General features: G+C 46.1%; 1 protein-coding gene across 3 annotated transcripts in view; it reads right to left on the bottom strand.

Annotated features, from left to right (window-relative positions):
- Positions 1–3,322: 3,322 nt before the first annotated feature.
- Positions 3,323–26,970, bottom strand: part of LOC149366696 (flap endonuclease GEN homolog 1-like) — a 160,248-nt gene continuing 136,600 nt past the window's right edge. The window contains exons 5-12 of one of the 3 annotated variants that reach the window (XM_089551923.1): positions 18,192–18,373; positions 16,119–16,201; positions 15,071–15,153; positions 12,358–12,444; positions 9,842–9,969; positions 6,331–6,383; positions 5,589–5,748; positions 3,323–3,769 (exon numbers count right to left, since the gene is read on the bottom strand). In XM_089551923.1, the coding sequence (XP_089408049.1) occupies positions 9,961–9,969; positions 12,358–12,444; positions 15,071–15,153; positions 16,119–16,201; positions 18,192–18,373 (444 nt within the window). In that variant the 3' untranslated portion in view covers positions 3,323–3,769; positions 5,589–5,748; positions 6,331–6,383; positions 9,842–9,960. Of the gene's footprint in view, positions 3,770–5,588; positions 5,749–6,330; positions 6,384–9,841; positions 9,973–12,357; positions 12,445–15,070; positions 15,154–16,118; positions 16,202–18,191; positions 18,374–26,970 lie in introns of all 3 variants that reach the window. The other 2 variants (XM_089551908.1, XM_089551914.1) reach the window with 2 other exon arrangements.

The raw sequence follows: 26,970 nt of genomic DNA on the forward strand, positions 1-26,970 counted from the left end.
CATACAAGCGCCTTGTATGGAACGTTTCAGTTGGGAGAACTGTGAACGTTGGTGCCGTTTGCTCATAGGCCTCCTTGTATCTAAAGCGGCTGACAGCCTAGCCCGACAAGTTTAGTCTGCGGAGCCAGCAAGTTGCTTGTGATGTAAAGGGATGCTTTCAGGAAAAAATGACAGATCATTTTTGACTAATATGGGGTCTGCCTAACCAACTCTGTGAGCAAAGGTCTGAAGAAGGCAAACGCCACACTACAATGTCCCATTCTCAGTGGTTTTTTCTTAAACTATAGCGTGAGTCCAATAGACGGCTTGCATGGATGATTGTGACTATGTTTCCGGGGTGGCGAGTCTGGAGATTTACATTATTTCTTTATGTGGTGTCAAGACTGTTGTAAAGCAGATAGGCGTGTGCGTGTGGCTCCTATTGCTGAAGTGATCAGGAAGGCAAAATGGTTCTCCGCGAGACATCGCTTCCCCGCAAAGGAACCAAGAAATTCAGAGCGACGCTTCTCGCCGCGCTAACCACGCTGTCCCTTCACGCTCGTCGGAAGTCGGGGAGTCTGATATGGAGTTTGTCACTCGATCCGTTCCCTTTACCCGAACAGCGGCAGTGGGGAATGCGGGACGATTGGCACCATCGATGTGGTGTTGATGAGATTCGCGAAACAGATCCACCACTTGTCATGAGTATTCGGCTGTAGAAATCATGAGGGAGAGCCTGGTGACAGCTCTCTATTAAAACCGACATATTGCCTTCACTGACCATGGCCACCTGGTTTCTGGTTTGGGTATTTGACAGCGATGGTCTCTCCTACTATTCCCGCAGAGTCCCCATTAAAGCTATTGCCATCCCACATAATCATCATCATCAGCCCGACTAAACCCACTGCAGGGCAAAGGCCTCTCCCATGTCCCTCCAATTAACCCTGTCCTTTGCCAGCTGCAGCCACCGTATCCCCGTACACTTCTAAATCTCATCTACCCACCTAACTTTCCGACACCCTCTGCTACGCTTGCCTTCTCTTGGACTCCACTCTGTTACCCTTAAAAAGATGTTTACAAACAAGCACGATGCAGTTCTGTCTCAGCGATACTGAACCGAAAATTTACAGTACAAGCGCATGTAAAAGTTCAAATAGACAAAAACACCATCTTCATTTCTAAAGATAACAAGCCTTAATAGTTATTGAAAGATGAGATCTCCAGCAGTACAGCCATCCTCTGGCTTGCTTTGTACAAAATAGGTAATCTAACCAGGTGACTGATAATAAAATTGTGCTCTTCATGCACATGATACGCACCAGACTTACAACCTAATGGAAAGATCAGGTTGGTTTCTCTGATTCAGCCACCAATTGATGTATGAGAGTTGCTTAAGATACGCTAATCAACACATCCGTGCTTACTACAGAGAACAGCATGTACAACAAAGCTATATTAACAGCAGCTGACTAAGTTAGATGAACTGTACTCGAATCATAAGGTCTGACCACAATGTGCCATGATGAATTATATACCAGGAAACTCCGCCTGAATTTTAATCTTCATCGACTTGGTCCACGGGAGTGGATTTTTCAGCTTTAAAGCAAAGTCTGCGCTTTTGAGAACTGCATTCACTTTACGACTTTTCTTTCAGTTCCTTGAAACCTGGCACAGCTTCTCTGATGATCTCACGATAATCCTGAGTGCCTTTCGACGCTGACTTTGCACGGATGCATGAAGAAATGTTTCTTCGTTTTGGCAGCGTGCAGCCAAACTCACGCTCTCTGTCATAGTCATTGCTCTCAATAAGTTGCAATGCTGCCTAATTAGCTTCACTGCGTGCGGCTTGATAATCCTTTCTGAGTGTCGTACAGTGCTCTTACCTAAACAGGAGCCAAGAGACTCGTCCCAAGGTTTGGCACAGGTCTTCACAGGCTTTTCCAAGGCATCTGGTGCCCCAGACGTCATAAGCGGTGATGGCTCTGCCTTTCTTGTCAGCATCACAACTGCACCATTTTTGCTGCTTGAAGGTGTTTTAGGGATTTGGGAAATGATATCACCACCACGCGTTTCTGGTTTGGCACAGGACTTATCAGGCTTTCCCAAGGCATCTGGTGCCCCAGACGTCATACGCGGTGATGGCTCTGCCTTTCTTGTCAGCATCACACCTGCACCATTTTTGCTGCTTGAAGGTGTTTTAGGGATTTGGGAAATGATATCACCATCACGCGTTTCTGGTTTGGCACAGGACTTATCAGGCTTTCCCAAGGCATCTGGTGCCCCAGACGTCATATGCGGTGATGGCTCTGCCTTTCTTGTCAGCATCACACCTGCACCATTTTTGCTGCTTGAAGGTGTTTTAGGGATTTGGGAAATGATATCACCACCACGCGTTTCTGGTTTGGCACAGGACTTATCAGGCTTTCCCAAGGCATCTGGTGCCCCAGACGTCATACGCGGTGATGGCTCTGCCTTTCTTGTCAGCATCACACCTGCACCATTTTTGCTGCTTGAAGGTGTTTTAGGGATTTGGGAAATGATATCACCACCACACGTTTCTGGTTTGGCACAGGACTTATCAGGCTTTCCCAAGGCATCTGGTGCCCCAGACGTCATACGCGGTGATGGCTCTGCCTTTCTTGTCAGCATCACACCTGCACCATTTTTGCTGCTTGAAGGTGTTTTAGGGATTTGGGAAATGATACCACCACCACGCGTTTCTGGTTTGGCACAGGACTTATCAGGCTTTCCCAAGGCATCTGGTGCCCCAGACGTCATACGCAGTGATGGCTCTGCCTTTCTTGTCAGCATCACAACTGCACAATTTTTGCTGCTTGAAGGTGTTTTAGGGATGTGGGAAATGATGTCACCGCCACGCGTTTCTGGTTTGGCAGAGGACTTATCAGGCTTTCCCAAGGCATCTGGTGCCCCAGACGTCATACGAGGTGATGGCTCTGCCTTTCTTGCCAGCATCACAACTGCACCATTTTTGCTGCTTGAAGGTGTTTTAGGGATTTGGGAAATGATGTCACCGCTACACGTTTCTGGTTTGGCAGAGGACTTATCAGGCTTTCCCAAGGCATCTGGTGCCCCAGACGTCATAAGTGGTGATGGCTCTGCCTTGTCAGCATCACAACTGCACAATTTTTGCTGCTTGAAGGTGTTTTAGGGATGTGGGAAATGATGTCACCGCCACGCGTTTCTGGTTTGGCAGAGGACTTATCAGGCTTTCCCAAGGCATCTGGTGCCCCAGACGTCATACGCGGTGATGGCTCTGCCTTTCTTGTCAGCATCACAACTGCACCATTTTTGCTGCTTGAAGGTGTTTTAGGGATTTGGGAAATGATATCACCACCACGCGTTTCTGGTTTGGCACAGGACTTATCAGGCTTTCCCAAGGCATCTGGTGCCCCAGACGTCATACGCGGTGATGGCTCTGCCTTTCTTGTCAGCATCACAACTGCACAATTTTTGCTGCTTGAAGGTGTTTTAGGGATGTGGGAAATGATGTCACCGCCACGCGTTTCTGGTCTGGCAGAGGACTTATCAGGCTTTCCCAAGGCATCTAGTGCCCCAGACGTCATACGCGGTGATGGCTCTGCCTTTCTTGTCGGCATCAAAACTGCACCATTCTTGCTGCTTGAAGGTGTCTTAGGGATTTGGGAATTGATGTCACCGGCACACGTTTCTGGCTTCTCTTTGCCCATGTTTTCACTTTTGTCATGGACCTCTTGCTGCTGCTTTACAGACGCAACCGGAGAGAAGTAAGATCTTAGGTCCCCATTGCTTCCTGTGGAAAGAAGTTTTTGTTTTTTGTTTTTTTTCTCTCAGCACAGCACACAGCAACTCACAGATCTGGCAAGTGCCTTAAGCTGAATCTCATCACCAAACCAAGTAGTCCATTTTGTCATCACATGTAAATACTGAGCGTTTGTAAGAATTAGGTAGTATTTCATTTGACAGTAGGGCCATTACGCTGCCGGCAAAAAAGTGCGGCCCCTACAGGTTTACTCTTAATCGCAAGGAGTAAGGTACACCTCAAGAGGTTTACACTTCTTTGCACCTGCAAGAGTAGTTGTAGAGATGCACCATGGGGGAAAAAGTAACAGACCCCCCTCGACCTAGTTCCTGCCCGTGCCACTTTGCGTGGGGGTACCACCGAACAAAACACTTCTGGCGCTGAGACCGGCGCAGTGGGCCTGTTGCGAATCCAGAAGTGCTTTGTCAATTGGCGCCCCTAGGCAGGTTAGCACTGGCCAGAACTTCGAGTCGGGGGTCTATTACTTTTGCCCTCATGGTAGATTTAAGCTCCACTCCATCCAGAGGAGTATCCGAATCGCCATTTATATAACTATGCTCTTAAAAGTGCACAGTCTGCCCTCCTGTAACTGGATGCAACATTCACAGTAGTATGGTGCCAAATTTGGCTAGTTGGAATAGCCCATCAATATCACAGGGAAGCTTAAAATAGAGAGCAACACGATGGGCACAAAACAACCGCTGTTTTGAATTTTGTTTGCAGTCATTGAACTCTCTCTTTTATCCTTCGTTCTGCTATGGGTTAAGCATAAGGCAGACCCAAGAAGGGGTCTTATACCTGTGCCACACGCGCACATAGAATGGCAGTAAATGCATGAGGCCTTAAGTTTGTTAATGTCATTATTTTCGGAGTTGGTGCTACACGTCCACATTTGATGCCATTATCGAAAGTGACTATGACGATAACGCTTGCAAGGTAGTCAGAAGTTTCATCTGAATATAAACATTCCTAATGAGCACAATATATCGGGAATGTTGTTCAAATGTAATGTAGAAACGATTTTCTAGAAAATACGGCTGTTCCTGCTTTACAAGTCGAAAAAGTTGCCATAAACTCGCATGTCAACACCCAAGTCGAGAGTACCTGTCAATAAGGCTGGTTAAAACAGCGCTCTTCGCATCGAAAATGCAGTATATAAATGCCTCATCTGACTGAAAGTTAAGAATTAACCATTTCCTACTGGTTAGAAAGTTGTTACTAACAAAACTGCATGCTTTTCTGCGTGTGGAATGGGAACGAGAGTACGCATTGCACGGGCGAATGAGTTGTCGCGAACTCAGTAGGTCGCGAATGGCAGTAAGGCTAATGCCATTAAATTTACGCGTGTGGCACCAAACGAATGCCATTAAAACTTAAGGCAGTAAGCACTTAATGGCATTAAATCTGTCCGTGTGGCACGGGTATTAGGCCACACATACCAGTTTTTCTCAGTGTACGGTAATGAACTCGCAGCTGTTCTGAACACCATAATAGTATCTAGAATGGGAAGGACTAGCGTTTTTTCACCTTAGAGAGTCTAGTAATTTTAGGGATGCAATCGATCATTATCTTCATGGCTGAATAAGAATCAATGTGGCCAGAGGAGTCTTGGAAAAAGCTGTATTAATCTACAGAAACATCAGGTGTGACTGTTAAAACTTAAAATATACTCAAACAAGTCACGTGTCAAAGGGGTGCTTCAAAACTGGCCTGCCAGCTCGATTTTTTCATATTATGGAATGACACTTTGTCGACCAGGATGCAGTTTCTTCAGTTATGGAAGTGGCGAAAAAGTGCCTTCACTACTTACCACCGGCCGTTGCAATTTTATTTGCAATTTTATTTATTGGCTGTTTCTTTCTGGCTCCCCTTGAACTGCTGCCATTGTGGAAACTTGACCAGCTCGGGATAGACAACCCCAAACATTTCCTGTGGCTCCACTGTGTCAGGGCGTGATGATGCAGGACGCACTGCAAGGTTAAGAAGCATATATTTCCCGAAATGGCATTAGCCGCTCGATCCGTTCCCTTTACCCGAACAGCGGCAGTGGGGAATGCGGGACAATCTCATACCACACCTTCAACTATTCGTCGCAATTCTTGCAATCCGGCATGTATTTCCTTTGCCTTTCTGCATCTTCGGAGAAAGAATGCATTTGACAGTCACCTGCGATACATCTGTTTCTACTGCTGCGTCACTGCGTTCATGCTGGCGACTTACGAGGCGTGCAATATATGGAACCGAGTTCCGACCCCACCTGTGGCGCCATCTGGTCTAAAATTAAGAACTGTGCGCTGCAAACGGTCTATATTCAGTCCACTCCTTATGCCCGTTTTAATTAAGTCCCCTCGTTGTGGAGGTTTACGCAGTCGGACATAATAAATACAGAAAACATAGACGAAAGATCTCATTATATTCACGGCTAGAAACACACTACTTGCACATGTACAAAATATCCATAATCATGACACATGTCAGTGACAAAATAAAAGGTGCGTTATAGCTTCTTGATTCTTTGCTAAGACTGAAGTGAGGAGGTGTTCATTGCTTACGTTTAGTGTCACGCCATTCGACTTTATAACAGTCTCCTATCTTCTGAATGATCCTGTTCATGCAATGAAAAAAAGAAGACAATTAAGAATAGTACAACCAATTGCATCTGCTAAACAAGGGTTTGACGAGGTGCTCTTGCTGCTGCTCACAACCTGAAAAAAGTAAACTGCAAAACCTGCACCAAAATAAAAACCTTCGGTGGAACAGTGGCCTTCGTTCCAGTACCAACGAGGCCCTTGTTATGTGTGTCAAAATGAGACCCTCAGTTCCAAACCCTCGTCTGCTCAAAAGCTTAATGAAGTCCTCGGTTCTGGCAGGCATGATGCCATAAGCAGCATGAGAGAGTGTTCACACTGGTGGAGCCCTCGTCCTTCTATCACATTCTATGTAACGCTTGCAGTATTGCAGGACATTCTACGTCCACCCCTACAGTTGAAGATTCCACCCGTGAAAACTATCATGGTTGGGTTACACGCAGCATAACTACACTTTATTTATCTGGTCTGACTAGAAAGGTTAACTATACTCAATTAGTCATTACTATCATGCAATTATCATTAAGTATCGATTAAGTAATGATTGGCATATGCCCATATAAGGCACGTAACCGAAACGCGGACACATCTGCCGACACGGCTGCTAACGACAGTATTAGGCATTAAAGGCTTTCACCTTAATGCCACGTGACGTACCCACTTGCATGCCGTGATTGCAGTGCTCTCAAACCTTGCCCCGCCGCGGTGGCTCAGTGGTTACGGCGCTCGGCTGCTGACCCGAAAGACGTGAGTTCGATCCCGGCCGCGGCGGCTGAATTTCGATGAAGGCGAAATTCTAGAGGCCCGTGTACTGTGCGATGTCAGTGCACGTTAAAGAACCCCAGGTGGTCGAAATTTCCGGAGCCCTTCACTACGGCGTCCCTCATAGCCTAGTTGCTTCGGGACGTTAAACCCCAATAAACCAAACCAAACCAAACCTTGCGCCCCACAAACAAACAGCTCATCTAGCCGGGTGTGCAGCCGCTTAAGAGGTGACAGCGCTGCGACACAGGTGCTGGCTGTGCGATTTACACAAACGCAAGCGATAAGTGCTCTGCGCTATCAAGAACCGCCGCAAGGAAAGCATACCGCTGGCATAAATCGCACAGCCAGCCAATGCGTCACTGCCCTGTCTGTTTCTAGGCGGCAGTAAAACGGGCTAAATAGTCCGTTCATTCCTACACGGAACTTTTGAGAGCACTGCAATCATGGCGCGCAAGCGGGCATGTCACGTGGTAATTAGTTTTTATATTTCGCGGGCATCTGCAGTAAGTGAAAAAAATAGCTAGAAATTGTTCATTCCGAAGTTTTTCGGGTCATTTTACAACTTTCTCAGTGATATTTTTCATCTATCTTCATTGCTGGCAAAGTTTGTTAATTAATCTGGACTAATTATGCAATCAAGCACTATATAAAAAATAGTACAACTCACTCCACACAATAGCCAGCACCATGCATTTGGTCGCATCATCTTAAAGTGCCATGGCTCATTTTTAAACCCTGGCTAAATTAGCTGGGGCGTATATATAAACAAATATAATTATCAACGGCCTGGCTACGCCCACTGCAGTGCAAAGGCCTCTCAAGGAACCCTGTCATCTGTGAGCTGTGGCAATCCTATTCTCGCAAACTTCTTAACCTCATCCACCCACCTAACTTTCTTCCGCCCCTGCTACTCTTGCCATCTTTTGGAATCCACTCCATTGCGCTTAAAGACCATCGGTTGCCTTGCCTTCGCATTACATCCCCTGCCCAAACCCACTTCTTCCTCTTGATTTAAACTAGGATGTCTTGAACCTGCTTTTGTTCCCTCACCCACCCCGTCCTCTTCCGATCTCTTAACGTTACACCTATAATTTTTCTTTCCACAGCTCGCTGTGTTGTCCTTAACTTAAGCTGAACCCTCTTTGTTACTGTTAGCCTCGACGTTTCAGACAAACACACGACGGCTAAATGCGGGAATGGCTATAGGCGTTAGTGCACTAAAAGTGATTACTCCACTTATTTCACCGTGATCAACAATAGAAACTAACCAAAATAAAACATTGTCCTATGCTTTCCTTCCTCGATGACTGCTGGATTCCTTCATATCAGGCTTTTTTTACAAATGTTTTTTCACTCGTTTTCGAGCCTTCTAGCCACCAGGGCACTCTCATCAATCTGAGCGGTGCACACATTCGTCGCTGTCATCAGCCTAGCTCAGCCCACTACATGGCCAAAGGCACTCCCATTTGTTAAGCACCTGCCATGGCCATGATATGGCAGCAGGATGACAAAAAAATTGGCTGGGGCTTAGCTAAGGTTAAGCCCGGGTATCTCGAAGCAAAAAGCTACGGTGATCCGCGATAAACACGCACTTGCAGCTAACGTCAAATGATGACGCATAACGCGCGGCAGCGTGCGCGTGTTCTATGGGCAAGCGTGCCTTATGTACCCCTCTTTTCAAATGCGCACTGCGCACGGCTGCGGCGAAAGGTCAAACGGTGGCAAGGGCGAGAAGTGGTGGCGCACATGCACAGTCGCCTGCGCCGTGCGTGACGTCACTCGTGCTCCGACATACGCCGGCTCACGCGAAGCGTGGTGTTGACTAGCGTAGTGAAGCTTTTCGCTTCAAAACTCATCCAGCCAGCTGGCTGTGTCTCGACCCATCTCGATTACAATTCCCCTCCTTCGGTATCCTCTCCGACACCCAGAAAAAAAAAACCACCAGTTGTTAGTCCTGAGAAGTGCATGACCTGCCCACATGCATCGAATCCTTTCATTTTGAACTTAAGCTGCCTTGATATCACGTTTTCTTTTTATTCCTGCTCTTTTTTTTTTCTCTCTTAGTGTTCACACCGATCATTTTCCTCTCTGTCACTCAAGCACTTTTCTTAGCCTCATTTCAAGGCTATTTTTTCTCTCTCTCACTTTCCTGCCACACAGGCAATTGGAGAAGTCACAACGCTTGTCTAGAATACCCAAGCTGCGGACTCCGGACAGCACTGGCGACGAGGACGCGAGAATTCTCGCCAGTGTGGCAGCACATAATCACATACAGTTTGTCTCCAAACAGACGTTATGTCGCCCGTGCAACTAGAAGCATGCACCTCGGGCGAAGTAGAACTACTAACATAGCCAGTCGGTGCAAATGCACTGAAGGGAGCAGTACTGCGCTAATAACAGACTCGTCACAAGGAGACGAAAGTTGTCTGTTGTTGTTGATACAAACAACTGGCGTATGTCCACAATGGGGGATCGGCCAAGAATCGGGTGGCATGGAGAGGATAATCAGCCTGAGAGCTTTGTGAGGAAAAATGAAGGAAAAAGAAGAAAAAGGTAAAAGACAATTGTGGCAGAGTATCAACAGGGGACTAGCAAATCTCGGAAGAAGAGTTTTTGACCACAGACAACATTTTTCCACGCCCGAGTTTCACTGCATGCAGACTTAAGTTGTATCTGACTATAGCTCTCGTAGCCAGAATCAACGGCTCACCTCACAGGTTCCAGGCCATCCATTCCAGCTTTCCCACGTGTCTTACATTCGAGGTGATAACGAGTAAGTAGCGGGAAAAGATCATTCCATGTTTCTTCAGATCCGCAGCCCAGCTTTTCTTATATGTACTCCTTAAGGAAACAGAGAAAATAGCATGAGCCCACAATGCTTGCGAATGTGCGGCACTGTAAATTTTGTTTAAAGGATGCGATGAAGTAAATATTCACCGTTAATGCACGCGTGAACCCTCCAAAGGTGTGCAGATGCAAGGGTGTTGCAGTTCCTTCGGGTGCAAGGGTGCATATGGGTGTACGGGTGCTCGACTTTTTGAACAACTTTGCAGCAGTTCAATCAAGCGTGATTTTGAAATGATAGAAGCTATCTGAGCTTTTCATTTCAGCCGAAGGCCCACCCTGCTTAAAACTATTCTGAGGCTTTCCCTGTATTTCGCCTTATCTGCCCATGCTTGCAGATCTATTTGATAGCCTGCATCGCAATGGTATGCCGCATGTCCCAGCTAAATGTAACTGAACTTTTAAAAAAGGCGAAGTGTCCTAGTCCAGTGAAACCAACTGAGAGTTGTTCATAACCGCGTGGCCTAGTCTTAAGTATTTTTTTCGCTCTTCGAAGCTAATCAATTAGTTAAGTTTAATTAGTTAACTTTTTAATTATTGACTTGAGGAAGAAAGTGTCCATGAAAAAGTTTTAGATCGCCTCGAAAAACCGCTAGTAGTGCTGTTTCCGTCAAGTTACGATTTACGTAGCTTCATTTATTGGCCTTAACCAGATGCTTGCTCACTTCTCTGCCCCAATGTGCACCCAAAGTCGCATCGAGGAGAGGACTTCAGAAAATACGAATTTTATACTTTAAGGCGCGTCTTGGGATGTTGAAGTGGCACTCAGCTGTCATGTGGAAGCTTTTTCTTATTGTGCTGGTTATGGTTAAAGGCCGGTGAAAAAACTACTTTACATAAATATTACTTTGCTGCAAATGTCCCAGTAAGATGTTTCTCAAAGCGATTTACAACTTTTCCTTTGACACTTTGTTCCTCAAGTCAATAATTAAAAAGTTAGTTAATTAAGCTTAACTAATTAGTCAGCCTTGAAGAACAAAAAATACTGCAGACTAGGTCACGCGACTCTAAACAACCCTCATTTGGTTTCAGACGGCTAGAACATCCCGTGTTTTTTAAAAGCTTGGTTACATTTGGCTGGGACACCTGTATATAGCTAATGTCTTCGCAATCGGTCTGTATATGTAAATCCTGGCTTATTCTCCTTTACCTTTATACACCATGCTTAGTCTGTTGTGCAGCCACTCTTCATGTACCTGTTGATATTGAAAGGCTTGATCTGTAGCTTTAAACAGCGCCCCCGCACTTTGCGGCGCCAGCTCAGTAATCAACTTTACGGCAATTTCTTTGGGTCCGGATGCTGCATTTTTAGGAATTCTTGCTAGCACTTTCCTTAAGTGCAGATTCCTATGGCTCAGACTTTCACCGGTCGCCTTCAGCCTCATCATTTATTTTAAATTTTAAAGGATGCGATGCAATGAGAGCAGGTGATGTCACTGAAGCAAACAAAAGTATCCTGGGGATTCGAAGTAGGAGATGACCGAAAATTTGTTCGAATTATGGGGAGTTCAAATTAACGGGATACTTTTAATATACTTGATTCTGACTTCGGGACCTCCATCTGCATGATATGCTGTACTTATGAAATGTATAAGCAAATAAAGACTGATTCCGATTCTGAAAAACGTTAGTTCTAATAAACATGCTGTTAAAAATGACTGAGTTCGGATTAATGAGAGCGTAGTGTATACATAATCTCACCGTAAAACAGCGCGCTTACACGGGACGAAGAAAGAAGACACGCACACACACAGCGCTGAACTTACAACTGCATGGTTTATTGCATTGCTCGCAATAAATAACGGAAAGGAATACAAAAAAACAAAAAACCACAGGAAGGCTAGGAAGATATCCTCCTGTCGCATCATGTCGTCAAAGGTTATTCAAGATATTGAATCTCTTTTCTTGTCAGTGCCACCGATGGAGTGCTAACGCATGACGCGCCTTTCCTATCTATGATGAATGCTTAACATCCGCACGGGATACGGCAGCACGCTGGCAAAACACGTATCTGCCTGTCATTGCACACCTAACCTCGGACGAAGCCAGATTTTGAGGCGGTATAATCATCAGCACAAAGGTGAACTATATGAAGCATTCATCATAGATAGGAAAGAAAAGAGATTCACTATCTTGAATAACCACTGACGACATGATGCGACAGGAGGATATCTTCCTCGCCTTCCTTTGGTTTTTGTTGTTTTTTGTTTTTTTGTATTCCTTTCCGATATTTATTGCGAGCAATGCAATAAACCATGCAGTTGTAAGTTCAGTGCTGTGTGTGTGCGTGTCTTCTTTCTTCGTCCCGTGTAAGCGCGCTGTTTTACGGTGAGATCATGTACCAACTGGCCCGGCAACTATCCTTAATGTATACATAGTCACCTGACACTTCTCCACAGAGTGAAGCTTCCAGATGAAAGCGTCCGAGTCTGGCATATCATTCTTGCTTTCCAAGTACTCAGATACGACCTGCACACAAAGCCATAGAGAATGTATGACGTTTTGTAGCTTTTAAGCAAAATTGTGCGGGAAATATTTAACGCACCAACATTATGTACACAAGGCATGATTTTCATGTCGCTACCATCACTGGAAAACAGAAACAAAATTAGAGGAGACACCTAAGCTACGCCTTAAAGGTGCACTGAAGAGGAATCTGAACACGTCTTTTTGCCACGGGAACTCGATCTATACATTCCGGGCATTCTTAGAAACTTCGACTTATTGCCCTGTGTGGCCGATTTTCCTAATTAAATCGAATTAACATCTCGCTCCCGCCTTTATTTTTTGAATTATCCCCGTACGGTGGGCAGAGTCGACCAACGCGTGGAGTGCCTTTCAGCCAGCTCCGTGGAGGCTTTGCTTTGACTTTATTTTGTTTTTTTGCAATTGATCGCAACTCTTTTTTTTTGTTTAATTTCCCGTCCTTCGTCATTGGCCAAAGCCACGCCATGCGCTACGCTTCAACCAATGACAAAGAGCAAATGCGAGGCATGACATCACTTCAGCCAATGGTGAAGGGTGGGAAATTCAAAAGTGACATGGAATTAATTCCAGAATCACTATATTACACCGGCCCTGGATGCAATACCACCGTCTCTAGCTAGCCTCATTGATGTGCTATTCAGGGAAGTTCCATTTTTTTTTTTCAGGGAACTTAACGGGTAAGATTTAGAGAAAAGGGAATTAATTGTACGCAGTTTCAGGGAAGTTTAAGAATTAGGCTGTATTAATTTTTTGTCCGAATTCCCAAATTTAAAGCTGCTGCAAGGAAAATGGGCATGGGCGTCCCTGGGCGTCCATGCCCAGTACGTCCCTCAAGGCAGCGTTTTGGGACCGTTTTTGTTTAATATCTATGTGAACGATGTGGTTCGTATTGATAAGCATGTCAAGTTTGTTTTGTACGCTGATGATACCAGCTTGTTTTTCACATCAGATAATAGTTTTCACCTACTGCATACCGCTAATGAAACTCTCTGCAAATTGCTTGATTGGTCGAGCAAAAACTGTTTAAGAATAAATCCTAAAAAATCAAAAGCCATTCTGTTTGCTTCAAAAAACAAACCAGTAAGTTTGATTGGCGGGCTCCGCTTGGGCAGCTCTACAATCGATATAGTCAAAGAGCACAAGGTTTTAGGAGTGGTACTATCGCACCGTATGACTTGGGATGCGCATATACAGCAACTGGTGAAAAAACTCTCTTCCGCTGTTGGCTTAATACGTCGATCTCGAGATATTTTTCCAACTAACATTAAACTTCAAGTTTTTCACTCCGTCTTTCGGTCCCACATTAACTACTGCACGTTAATTTGGGCCACGACTACTAAAAAAAACATAACTATACTACATAGGCTCGAAAAGAAAGCTGTTCGTTGCATTGCTAATGTTTCATACTTTCACCACACTCATGACCTCTTTACTCAGTTCAAGTTGGTCAGTATACAACAGATTTACGATTACCGTCTACTATACCTGCTGTACTTCTCAAGTGTATCTTACCAGCAGTTCCTGAAGGAGCTGTGTACTCTTACTTTGCAAACTCGCACATATCGAACCAGAGCGTCTGAGGAATGGTATGTACCGCGGCCACGCACTAATTATCTTCTGCAAACATTAACGTACAACGTACCATTTCTATTAAACAAGATTAAAACACAATTTTCTGGTTCCATTGCCCTAACGCGCACCGCATTGCGCAGCATGTTTGTTTCTGGGCAATTTTCTAAGACTGTTATATGATTTTGAGTGGTAATTGTGAAATTGGGCATACAGAGTGAGTGTGTGTGTGTTTGCCTTCTCATCGGGATCTCATGGGTAAAACGCTTTATGGTACTAATTTTTATTCGTTTGTTGCGTAGTTTTATTGTAGGGCACATTGTTCTTTTGTGGCGTAGTTAAGTTGATGAATGAAGTCCGTGTATTCCATTACAATATTCACTTGCATTTTAACTATTGTACTCAGTAAGACAATGTATGTATTCTGTTGCACATTTCATTTGTATTTGAATTATTGAAGTGTATATGAAGTCGCTGCTGCCAAAATGGTTCCCTGACCTAGTCAAGCTGTCCTCACAGCTTTTTGTCACGGAAGCCATCAACATTGTAATGTTGAAATAAATTTTGATTTGATTTGATTTGATTTGATTTGAAATAGTAATTGGGGGGCCTAACTGAGGGAATGTATGATTACAGCATTGAATATCACCGGCTACCTTGGTACAACGACTTAGAGTCCGGCCGTGTCACAGTGATAATGTTCCACCAATTGGCCGCAAAACCACTGTTCAGTTTCTTTCCCTATACGGAAACAGCGTTTGAAAAGACTCGTAGAGCATACTGAACGCGTTATTTTGACCTGTCATTCGCCGGCTTCTGCACCTGTCCGTCAGTGCCGTACGTGCACGTTTATGCAAATAAGTGACCTCCTGGGTATGTTCCTGCCGTGAACAGAGTGACGTCATCGCCTGCGGCCTACGTTACCAGGAATAACGACCAAATGAAACGAAAACGAAATTAAACGCCACAAAATATGGCCCCTTGCTCTCTGTCCGAATGACGCCAACACAGCGAAAACAGACATGCTCGGGTCTCTTACCTCTTCGAAAAGGGTTCCTTGGTCAAGCATTTTTTTCCTGACTCTTTTCTCCAGCTTGCTTTCGGCCAACGTGCCTGCCTCCGCTTCGCAAGTTTGAGAACATGAGAAAAGAGAGAGACTGATCTAAGAAAGACTGATTTCATCAAATACGAGAAAGAAAGGTATTTCCAGGTTTGGTGCTTTCTACAGCTTAGTGCTTACAGCAAGGGCTAGACCATTTCCTGGCCCTTAATCATGATGTCAGAGCTCCTTGATCATATAATTTGCGAAACTCCTCTTTTAAACCTGGCTAGTTTCTGGGGCCACTTCATGGAAGCCAGGGCATGAAAATGCCAGCTAGGAGCGGCGAATGAAAGCTACAGTCATCTGTCATCATTAGCTTTAATTAGAAGTGCTTAATTGTATACATTGCTTCAAGGTTTAATTTACCTGCCAAACTAGTATATCTAAAGACATTTACTACTGCATCTACTTCACTGATTTTATTTCCAGAAATGACCGCTATTTCCAACCATCCCAGAATTTACAACTTCTGCAGAGTTTACGTTACTGCCTCCATGTGGCGTGTCAGTCTGCTAATTTCGAAGTTTTGGTCCAATCAGTTCGCCAGAGTTCAATACATGGGCCCTGTGGGAAGTCTCGCAGAAGATAGGACCATAAAGCTGAGCTGTAACATAACATGTGACGTCACGAACGACATCACATCAGTCAGACCAATCCACGGGACACACAAGTGAAGGCATACCACACGCACTGTCTTTCTTCTCTTGTTTGTCCGTCTAGTTCGCACTTTTTTTCACCACGAGCCAAATGGCATAGCCTAAAACCAAACTCTTCTGGGCTCTAAACTTTTCATGAAGTGTGTACATGTGATGAAAGGACAGTAGAAGAGGAAGATGAATTGCTGGAACAAACATGGACGACACTACTGTCCTGGTAACTGGCAAAATAGCCCACACTGATGTTTCCCAGCAGTTTGACCCTGGCTCAATGTCCACACAGTTGCAATATCAATTTGCAACTATGAATTCCACCTTGTCAGGCTCACCTTCACGCTTGCTCGAGAAGGTGCTGAGCCGCGGTTTCTTCTTAGGTGCCTCCTGCACTCTGGCGAGCTTCCATCGTCTCATCCTTGATAGTTGCAAATATTACGCATGATGAAAACAAGGGCACAGTAAGTGACTCACATCTCAGTGGATACCTCAACCGCATCCCGACAGAAAGAATGAAGATCGCAGTTACAGTAGAAATGGAAGAGGCGTCATAGTGGAGGGCTCCGAACTAATTGCAACCATTTAGGTTTCATTAACTAGCACTGATATCGCACAGCATACTACCATATTTTTCTTTGCGCTTCCTTCCAAAGCCTCAGTCTGCATGCCAGCAATGGCAGTCAGTACTTGGGGTCAGCGGTTGGTCTCATTGGAAGGGTCGTAACTACTAAACAAACAAAATTATGCAACAAGTTTTTAATGATTCCAAAATTTTATATAAAAGCGAACACGTGGACAAAGTTTAGAAAATATAAAAATGGGTTTATTTTTTTAATTGCTGTAAGAATTTTTCATTGTTCTGTGTTTTCTTGAAGTTGGTGCGACTATATCTCTTTGTCAAAGAGACATATAAATATCAGCGTCAGCAGTTTGATAGGTCTCTTTGCATAGATGATAACGTTTAATAACTGCCATTCTGCTGCAAGCCGTTTTTGATATATTGACCTGCAAACTAGATAAAAAATGTTCTTTGGGAGAATTTTTAAAGATTTATTAAAACAGCTATAGCTTGCAGGCAGACAAAAATAACGGAGCGCAAATAAAAACAACCATATATTTACTCAAACAGTTTTCAGGCGCCTAACTGTAACATATTTTATGTAATTCATAACCAAAGTTGTCCAAAACAGCAGAGCACTGAAGCACGGAACTCCACTTCTACATCATTAATAATTTCGCGTGGCTAGAAAAAATTGTGAGGCGCAAAATTAATTGCGGATTGCTCCTTTCCAGTGATTAGTCAATAATATATAAAAATTTCAAATAAATTGAAGAGGTACCAGCCACCCTTTGTTTGATCTTACGTGGAACAGCCCACGGTATCTATATCTAATGGTGAATTCCAATCGGTGATCCGGACCAGGTTTTCTTGCTTCACACAAGTGAAAAGCATGTTTCCTACGATTTTTATGCGAAGCATATTAACGTAGGTTTCGGGCCTTCGCGCGACGCCCGGCGGTGGCCACCATTGACCTTGAAGTGAGATCACATGATTTGACGTCACGTGATGACGTCACGCCGGCTGCAGATGGGGCCTCATATCGCGCTGTCGGACGTCGCACGGCGGAGGCCTCCACGCTTCGGTTCGCGCCGTCGCGCGCGACGCGGCGGCGGCGCCACCATCGCTGCATCACGTGATATGTGACATCACGCCAGGGATGAAGCGGCGGTGGTGGTGGTGGTGAAAACTTTTAATTACTGAAATAGAGTTTGGGAGCCACAGAGTGGCCCCGCTACATGGTCGGCGTCCCTAGTCCGGGACACCGCATGACAATGCCCCGTCTCTAGCCCGTTTCACCAGAGCCCTTTGGGACTCAAGCGAGGAGCAGTTGAGAAGGGCAGTCTCCCATGCCTCTCTGGAAGGGCGCGCGCCCGCCGTCGCGTCAGTCTCTGCGCCCGGTGTATGCGGTCAAGATGCCTCCAAACGCTAAGGACGTTAATAATAAGAATGCAAAACGAAGGCTGCTTCGCATCCACTGGGCTTAACCTTGATAAGCCTCCAACTTTTTTTATTCAGCTCCTGAGTTGATTGAACCGCGACGGTATAGTCTCTAAGCCTCCCTATAAACGTTTTGCTCCTTCATAAATTCAGAGAGCTGCTCCACGTAGCCGTCTGGAATATGCCATAAGAATATTACCTTATGCCAAAAGGCATAGGGCGAGAATGGCACGACTCTTGCCTTACCCCTCTTCATCGATTTTCTTTCTCGCTTTTTCGGTTACAGTATCACCACCGACGCTCGACACCAGAACGTGTTGCAGAAAGTGGGACAAAGGCCCAGAAACAATGCAAGAAAAAGTAAACGGGAGCACCTCGAAACACGTGTCACCATCTAGCATTGTCTGACCTTTCGATGGGGTCATCGTTGCCAAATTCATCCATTAGCTTTCGTGCTCTCTTTATGCCGACCCCGGAGACACCTTCAGAGTAGTCACAGCCCACCAGCACGGCGAGTGCCACGAGCTTCTTGCGGTCAAGCTTCGTCTTCTCCTCAATGTCAGAGATGGTGTACTCATCGACCGTCGGATCCTGGGAAAATCGGAGACGGAAAATGCTCTTGAAACATTGAGCTGGTACAGCCAGACACCTCCTGAGAGCACGTGTTTGGCATCTGCATGAAATGACGTCATCACAAAGCAAGGCGGCACGACCCTTGTTGTCCGTCACATCATCCATTCAATAGAGTCCTATGATACATTTTAACTAGACGGACACTCATGACATCTCCATCAACTTTTGGTTTTAGTAAAAGTTGATTCATGGCTTTTATATGCCGATGTTTGTCGGGCACCGAAAGCTTTCTTTTATTGCCAAGTAAACTGGAAGTGAAATAGAGCATTCCTTCCCCGCTACCAGATTCAAGCTCCTGAAGTCGATAACTAAAAGGACTCGCTTGAAAGTGAATGGCAATGTGACCTAGCCTTGGATGCTTGCAACGAGAGAAAACATTGTAGTTTTACTTGTGAACTAGTTCAGCATAATACAGTTGTTTATAGGTGGGATAGGAGACCGGTCGGAGAGCAGCGAAGGCACGTTTGAGTGAGTGACAGTTAGTTGAGTGACAGGACGCTGAAGCTCCGTGACCAGGATGGCGATGAAGGGACCCCAGCACCTCACACCAAATGTAACGTGGCGGCCAGCCGAAGAATGAGGCGTGGTGAACCATGAACGGGAGATGATTTAATGGCCGCTGGCCTAGCGCGAGCGCTCCGTCCCGCGCCACTGCCAACTCCGTCTTCGTCACAATATGAATAAAGTCTGTTCAGCTGAAATGGCAATCGTTTAAGCTGTGGTTGCGGTTGGTTCCATAATCAGTGAGAAATCGGCTGTAAATTTAAGTTTTGTTGCTTGAGTTTAATTCAGCTACAGTCAGTTAACTTTATATTAGGCCATATCAGTCAAGAACATATTAACTTTTTAATGACACGTGAGAAATCGGGTGTAAATAGATTTTTTGCTGCTTGAGTTTTAATTTTACTTGTAGTCAATTAAATTTTTATTGGGTCGTTTCAGTCAAGAACGTAATGACTTTTTATGGACCAAACTTATTAGGATTTGGGTATTAATATACATTTTTAGACTCCATAAACAGTTAATTGCATCTCAGTGTGCATTTTTGTAAGGTACCTGCAGCCCGACATCGCTTTCTGACCCACACAGTTTGGATTTCGGCCCGGGCTGTCAGCGCAAGATATCGTACTGCAGCCCAAGGAAACACAACTGCACACACGGAAAAGGACACCTAACGCGCGAGCATTTTTAACTCTCAGATTCAAAAAAAAAAAAAAAATTGGCGCTGTGGGACATGACCACGCCCTGCGAACACCGGCAGAAACGCATTGCGCGGTCAGAACATGGAACTACTTCAAGGCATTTTCTTGCGAAAGCAACACTACACTAGGTGTGAGCGATTTCGCGGAGCCCCGGAGAGCCCCAACTGCGCATGCGCGAGAAGTGAGTGACGTCAGAGCAGCGCGGAGCCGCCGCCGACTCCTCCGCTGCGCGGGTGACTCAGATAGAGGTGGTGCCGCGGCTGCGATTGCCAATTTTTTTCACAGGATGCGCCGATAGACGCCCCGAGGAGCTGTAACTTCCTCTCTGCTGCTCAACATAGCCCTGGCGCCGCTACCTGATGAACCAAGAAATATACCTTAACTGAGGTATGGGATTTACGCGAAAGACATCGCTGTATCGCGCTGTATGACATCGCGAAAGACGTGACTGTATCGGGGAGGCGGAAGACACACTGCAGGAGGCTGCGGATAAGGAGGACAGAATGGTAGGCCCCAATCATTTGACCCCAACCTAGAGACCCGACCATCACGGTCGTAGCAACAGCCGTAGCCAGAGTAATGAGAGCCCGCGGGCTCGGTTTACAGATACAAGTCATCATAAACCATAAATACGCTGGATAAGCAGCAACTGACGCGTCTGATCAGAATGGTTGCTGGACACAACTACGGGCACAGCAAAACCGACAGCCTGGCTTTTAGTGATACGTTTATAGTCAGCCGCAAAGCGTACCATCCTTCCATTTCACAACCTAGCCCGGGGCCGGTTAAGACGGGCCACACCACGGTGACGAACGCAGTCAAGACGGCACTTAAAATGTCTGCACAGGCTAGTACTACCCAGCAAACCAAAAACCTCTCAGAGATGTCTAGCTATAGACGTCTCTGAGAATTTTTTGGTTTGCTGGATAATCGTAGTCCTATACGCTGGCCAAATCAAAAGACTTAGACGACCCCAACGGGTTCCTTAGCGGCACAGCTAATTGGCCCAATATTAGAAATGAATTGGAAAGTGCCGGTCCTACATAGGAATAGAGTGAAACTATCCGTTTCCTATATTGGGTCAATTACCTGTGCTGCTAGCCTTCCCCTGGCCGGACACACGATAAGTGTGTCTCTCTGTCTCCCGGTTTCATCAGCCGAACAATGTCTCTGACGTCAAATTGAGGTTTTACGTCACGTGAGGCATGGAAAAACTGCAATATAATCACTGCTGCATCTTTTTAATTCACTATATACAGTGTTGAAGCCAGCCTTCCCCAAGGGTCGAAATGACAACGAATGCAGAAGCAGTGATTGCATTGCGGCTTTTTTTCATTTCATTTCATTTTCATTTTTATGGGTTTTGTTTGGCCAGTACAGAGACTGCAAACAAGGGAGAGCAAGCTAAAGGCGCCTAGTAGCGCCTGACAGAGGCCTGCCTTCCCCATGTAAAAAAAAAAACAAACAAATGCCTCATGTCGACCTATAGCCACGCTTTGACGTCACAGTCATCGTTCGGCTGTTGAAACCGAAACGGCACAAGAAAGAAATTCGATTATGAATGGTTTAGCGGGCGTAGGAGAATCATCATCATCATCAGCCTGACTGCGCCCACTGCAGGGCAAAGGCCTCTCCCATGTCTCTCCAATTAACCCTGTCCTTCGCCAGTTGCGGCCACCGTATCCCCGCAACCTTTTTGATCTCATCCGCTTACCTAACTTTCTGCCGCCCCCTGCTACGCTTGCCTTCTCTCGTAATCCACTCCGTTACCCTTCAGGACCAGCGGTTATCTCGCCTTCGCATTACATGCCTTGCCCAAGCCCACTTCTTCCTCTTTATTTCAACTAGGATGTCATTAACCAGCGTTTCTTCCCTCACCCACCGCACCCTAAAGTTAGGTGTCTATACTCATTTAAGAATAGAAGAGAGAAAGAAAGAAAAGACGATGGGGAAGAAGATAGAGGGACGCGGTAGTAGAGAAAGGAATGAAGGGAAGGGGAAAAATTGCTGTATAAACAAGGCTGCGGCTTAGTTACATCATGGCTCTCTCTGAATGTTTCAATTAAGCCGGAGCCTTATTTAGGTAATTTTTCTTACGGTTACATCTCGTATACACCTATGAGACACACTTGTAGGCTAACGAAAAGGCTTGACCTTAAACTGCGAACTGCGGAGTGAGCCATGTAAAGGAAACCGGAGCGAAGTAGAATGGTTCAGGAAAAGTGCGAGTTGACATTTTTGAAGGAATCGAGAATAAATGGGCAGGGCATGCATTTAATACAAAAGGAATGTAACCAATCGTCCTTAGGGGTAACGGAGTGGATCCCAAGCAGCGAGCCAGGTGGAGGACGAAGATTGTGAAGTTTACGGGCCTACCCGGTGGGCACTGAACCTCCCTCGGACGTCCTGCAGACAGCCTGAACATCCGCAGGGCGTCCCTGGGAGTTTTTAGTGCCCATTAGGCTATAGCCACAGCTGGCACAGGACAGGGGAAACTGGAGGGAGATGAGAGAGGCCTTCGTTCTGCAGCGGACGTACTTAAAGGGGCTGCGAAACACTGCCTGGGGGAATACCGGCTATACTTCAGGTGGGTTCTTTATGTCACACAGATGCTGACTTAAAAAGAATTACAGGAATCGATGCACAGGAACGGGAGTTATTCAGTGAAGAAATTTCAAAATACAAGCAAACAAAACGCTGCCCTCAACTCGATTTTGGCGGGGCTTCCCACTCCTATTTCGCTCTCCCAATGACGGCACCTGGCGCAACCAATCAAAACAGCCAGCCAGAGCACGTCGCGGAAGTTTGTACTCCATGGTTGCCTGCTCTCTGTAGCTCCTTCTTGCTGAGACTGGCAGCGTTGTTTCCATGCCAGAGCGCCCCTGGTGGTGTATTTTTATTTTACTTGATTTGCAGGGCTTTTATCTAAGACAAACAAATTGTTTTTGTTGATCTAATATAAAACGCAGACAAGTGACAAAATGTGTGTCTATTTATTTACACAATTTGCAGTATATTTACTGTTTGTCCGATCATCAAGCTCGCGCCAGGTGATGTCATATCCGCTGCTAAAACCCGCCACTGTGTGGCGGCACCATCAGAGCCATGAAGTTGTTTTTGGGAGGACATTAAAATATTAAAAAACGGAATGTACGCGTTATTACCGACGCTAATAGCACCATTATAACTCACTGTATGCAATCAACAGGCAAAACGCTTTACTAAGATTGTGTTTCTCGGCCCCTTTAAGCTGATTCCGATGATGACATCGTAGCACACTGGCGTTTCTTTCATTTCGCCTCCATCGAAATGCAGAAACCAGCCAAATGCCATAGGCACTGAGCCACATCGGCGGGTCAGCTATAACAGCATGTATTTTTGCACTTAGAACAATGGGGAGTAAATGACGTCATAGCTTCAATCACGCCGGAGGAAATAACTGAGAGCTTATGAGGCCCAGAGGAGGCAACCGGTGACCTCTCGAAGTGTCAGAAAAAAGAAGGGAAGAAAGAAATTGTAGGGGACATTGGGGCTCCGCCTTAATGGTACGACGCGATAGCGTAATTGACATTTAATGCCAATTTTTTTATTTGCAGGGAAAAGCTCTTAGAGGGAGTCCAACCACGATGGCCCGACCCTAAAAATACAAAACAGTTCTGCTCGTTTTATTCTTTGTAATTATAATCGAGCTGCCTGCATTTCTGCAATAAAATTAAATCTTAGCCTGCCATATTTAGCATCCCACCGTAAAGCCCTTGGACTTTCACTTTTTTTACAAGATATTTCAGCATCCTTCCCTTCGCGACGAACTGACCTCCCCTCCCCAATACATTTCATCAAGGCTAGATCACGAGAACAAAGTCAGAATTCCATTATGCAAAACCAATGCAATGTTTCAGTCATGGCTTCCCCGCACAGCTGCTGAGAGGAATCACCTCCCCGCATCAACCGCTACAATTACTGACAACCAACGCTTTAAGACCATATTTAGAGTGCACTGCATAACTTTAGGAGCACTTATTTCATTTTTTATGCACCAGCATTTTTTTCACTGTATTGCTGCACTGTATGTATTGTATTATGTTCTATTAACCAGCAGATCAAGAACCCATTAGATAACATTATATAACTAGGAGCCATCATTTCTGTATTATTAATTATTTTGCTGCGCTGTGCGTTGTTTTTCTTTTAGTTTATTTAACCACTCCTTCCTCTCAAAAAATTCTGTGGCCCTGAGGGTACACGAAATGAATAACTAAATAAATAACTAAATGGTCGGTTGGTTTATGGGGTTTAACGTCCCAAAGCGACTAAGGCTATGAGAGACGCCGTAGTGGAGGGCTCCGGAAATTTCGACCACCTGGGGTTCTTTAACGTGCACTGACATCGCACAGTACACCGGCCTCTAGAATTTCTCCTCCAAAGAAAATCAGCCGCCGCGGCCGGGATCGAACCCGCGTCTTTCGGGTCAGCAGCCGAGCACTATAACCACTGAGCCACCGCGGCGGCAAATAAATAAATAAAAATTGGCAGATGCTTAGTTTGGTTAAGCCCGGTAGGTTGCGAAAGCAAATGGCAAGCTATCTTTGCACACAGTGCGAAAGATCCACCGTGACTACCCGCCGCGCTCCGCCGACGGATCGAGCTGGGAGGCCTTTTTTTATGCAGCTGGTATGACGTCACCTCGACTGTAGCGCCACTGGGGAGAGGAGCGCGAGGCTCACCGCCGTGACTACCGCCGCCCTCCGCCGACGGATCGAGCTGGGGGCCTTTTTTTTCGCGGGTGGTATGACGTCACTCCGCGAAAGGTCAACCGTAACTACCGCCGCGCCACGCTGAAGGCTCAAAACCTAGCGTAGTATTGCTTTCGCAATAAAATAACGCCACGGGTGAGCGTGCTCTGAAGACGACAAAGGGAGCGCGAGGCGGGCGCACGGGATGATCACGTGATCGGCCCCTCGGCAGCCTCACGAGTGCTCCTGACTCGCCAATGGCTGCAGCGTCATCATTGCGGCTCAGAGCGGATTTCGCGCGGGGCGTAAAACTGCTACACGTTACGTTGGCCATGGCAGACATAGTACCGTCGAATCAGCTGCATTCAGCATCAGAGATTAGGCGCGCGCGCCAACGTGAGAAAACTGGTGAGCAATGGCAAACTCCAGCGTGAGGCAGAACTTGTCAGCAAACAAGGAAACAGTGAGTGAATGGGAATGTGAATGAGTGGATATGAGCATGACTAAATGCTTTTGAGTGGGATTGAGTGGTTGTGAGAGTGGGTAAGTGGTTGTGAGTGCGAGTGGTCATGAGCGTGAGTGGTTGTGATTGCGAGTGGTCATGAGCGTGAGTGAGTGGTTACGAGTGTGAGTGGACATGAGTGCGAGTGTGAGTGACTGGTTGAGCGGAATTTAGTGCGAGTATGAGTGAATGGTTGTGAGGCAGAACTTGTCAGCAAACAAGGAAACAGTGAGTGAACGGGAATGTGAATGAGTGGACATGAGCATGAGTGAATGGTTTTGAGTGGGACTGAGTGGTCATGAGCGTGAGTGGTTGTGATTGCGAGTGGTCATGAGCGTGAGTGAGTGGTTACGAGTGTGAGTGACTGGTTGAGCGGAATTGAGTGCGAGTATGAGTGAATGGTTGTGAGGCAGAACTTGTCAGCAAACAAGGAAACAGTGAGTGAACGGGAATGTGAGTGGACATGAGCATGAGTGAATGGTTGTGAGTGCGATTGAGTAGTTGTGAGTGTGAGTGAGTGGTTGTGAAAATGCCAGTGGTCATGAGTGCCAGTGGATGGTTGTGAGTGCGAGTGGACAAGAGTGTGAATGTGAGTGAGTGAATGTACGTGTGAGTGCCATGAGTATGAGTGCGATTGAGCAACGTACCTCTCATAGTGCCGAGGTATGGTCAGAACACGTAAGCCTGGCGGCTTCACGGTCAAACTGAACTTGGGAACGCGGCATATGTTCGGGAGAGCAAAGCGTCCGGACTAGCTTTCTCCTATTCAAGGAGCCGCCGCTGGCTAACTGTCTGCTAAAGAATGTACAGCGCATTCGCAAAACCGAAGTGCGGCGAGAATACCGCCGTGGGGCATCTTTTTGCTGAGTTGTTCAGGTTAAGCAGTAGCTTAGCGATTGCGTTTTTTTTTTAAGTTCAGCTGGGATATCGTTAACTCGCGTTTGTTCCCGATCCACTCTGCTCTCTTCCTGGATCCTAACTTCACACCTGCCATTTCCCTCTCCGTACACTGTAAACAAAAATATACCCAAAAGGGAGTAAAAATGGTGGCGGCCACCCTTTTTACTCAATTTGTGAAAACATTTACTCCATGAGTGGGGAGTAAAAAGGTGGACTGTTCTCCATTTTACTCCCATGAGGGAATAATGGAGTAAAAATGAGGATTTACCTGCATTTACTCCACACTGTTAGCAAAAAACACCCAAAAGGGAGTAAATGGCTTGTCCTCTAACGCGCACCCAAAAGGAGGTTTTTTTTACTCCATATGTATGGTGTTTTTCATTTACGGCGCCACGTCTGGTTGAGAACAAGGGCAACACCGAAAAACGTCATGGAGAAGCGCATTCCATCGACCAATCAGCGTCTCCGGCCTACCTACCCCCAAACGCTTCTGAACTGATATCAGGAGGTCGCGTTCGTCTTGCCACGCCAAGTCCGGAGGAACAGCGTTCGTCGTTCGTGCTTTGCACACCTGTCAAATTCCATTTTATCTCAACTTTTTGTCAGCTGTGACGCCGTCCGTTCATGTGAAAATGCCCGGTCGGAAGCATCAAAGTGGTGCGTCTAAACGAAAGGCGAAGTTAGAAAGAGAAGATCGAGGCTGCCAAAGATGACAAAGTATCTTCTGAATGCAGCTTCTGCGGAGCATTATGACTGCTCTACCCAGAGTCCGTACCAATACCCCGATAGTACCGACAGTGCTTCTGTGAAGGACTTGCCAGCTCCATCACTACGGTTTCCTGGCAACAAGCCAGATTTCACTCATCTTGGTTGTCTGGATCCTGGGAAAACGGTGCCAACCTCGTTCGTCCATATATCTGAGCAACCGAGGCTAACCGAGGTCTGTCCTGCTCCTGAGTTAGCAGCGTCGTTGCTACTCGGCCCGGCTCCTGCCACGGAGCTCCAGGTGTCCTTTCCGCCAGGCCCGATTTCTGCTTCTGCTGATCAACAGGCGCCAAACATCCCCGATGAGCCTCCTTCTACTGACGAACGCCAACAACACTGCAAGAACCGACTCACTTGTTTCCTACTAGTGCGGCTTCGAGCCATCGTGTTCCCCATAGAGTTTCTTACTATTACCTAGAGGGAAAGCTGGCGGCGCTGCACTTCAGCCACCAT

Source organism: Amblyomma mixtum, chromosome 1 (assembly GCF_055824585.1).
Source record: "Amblyomma mixtum isolate Tamu chromosome 1, ASM5582458v1, whole genome shotgun sequence".
In the NCBI taxonomy this organism is placed as follows: domain Eukaryota; kingdom Metazoa; phylum Arthropoda; class Arachnida; order Ixodida; family Ixodidae; genus Amblyomma; species Amblyomma mixtum.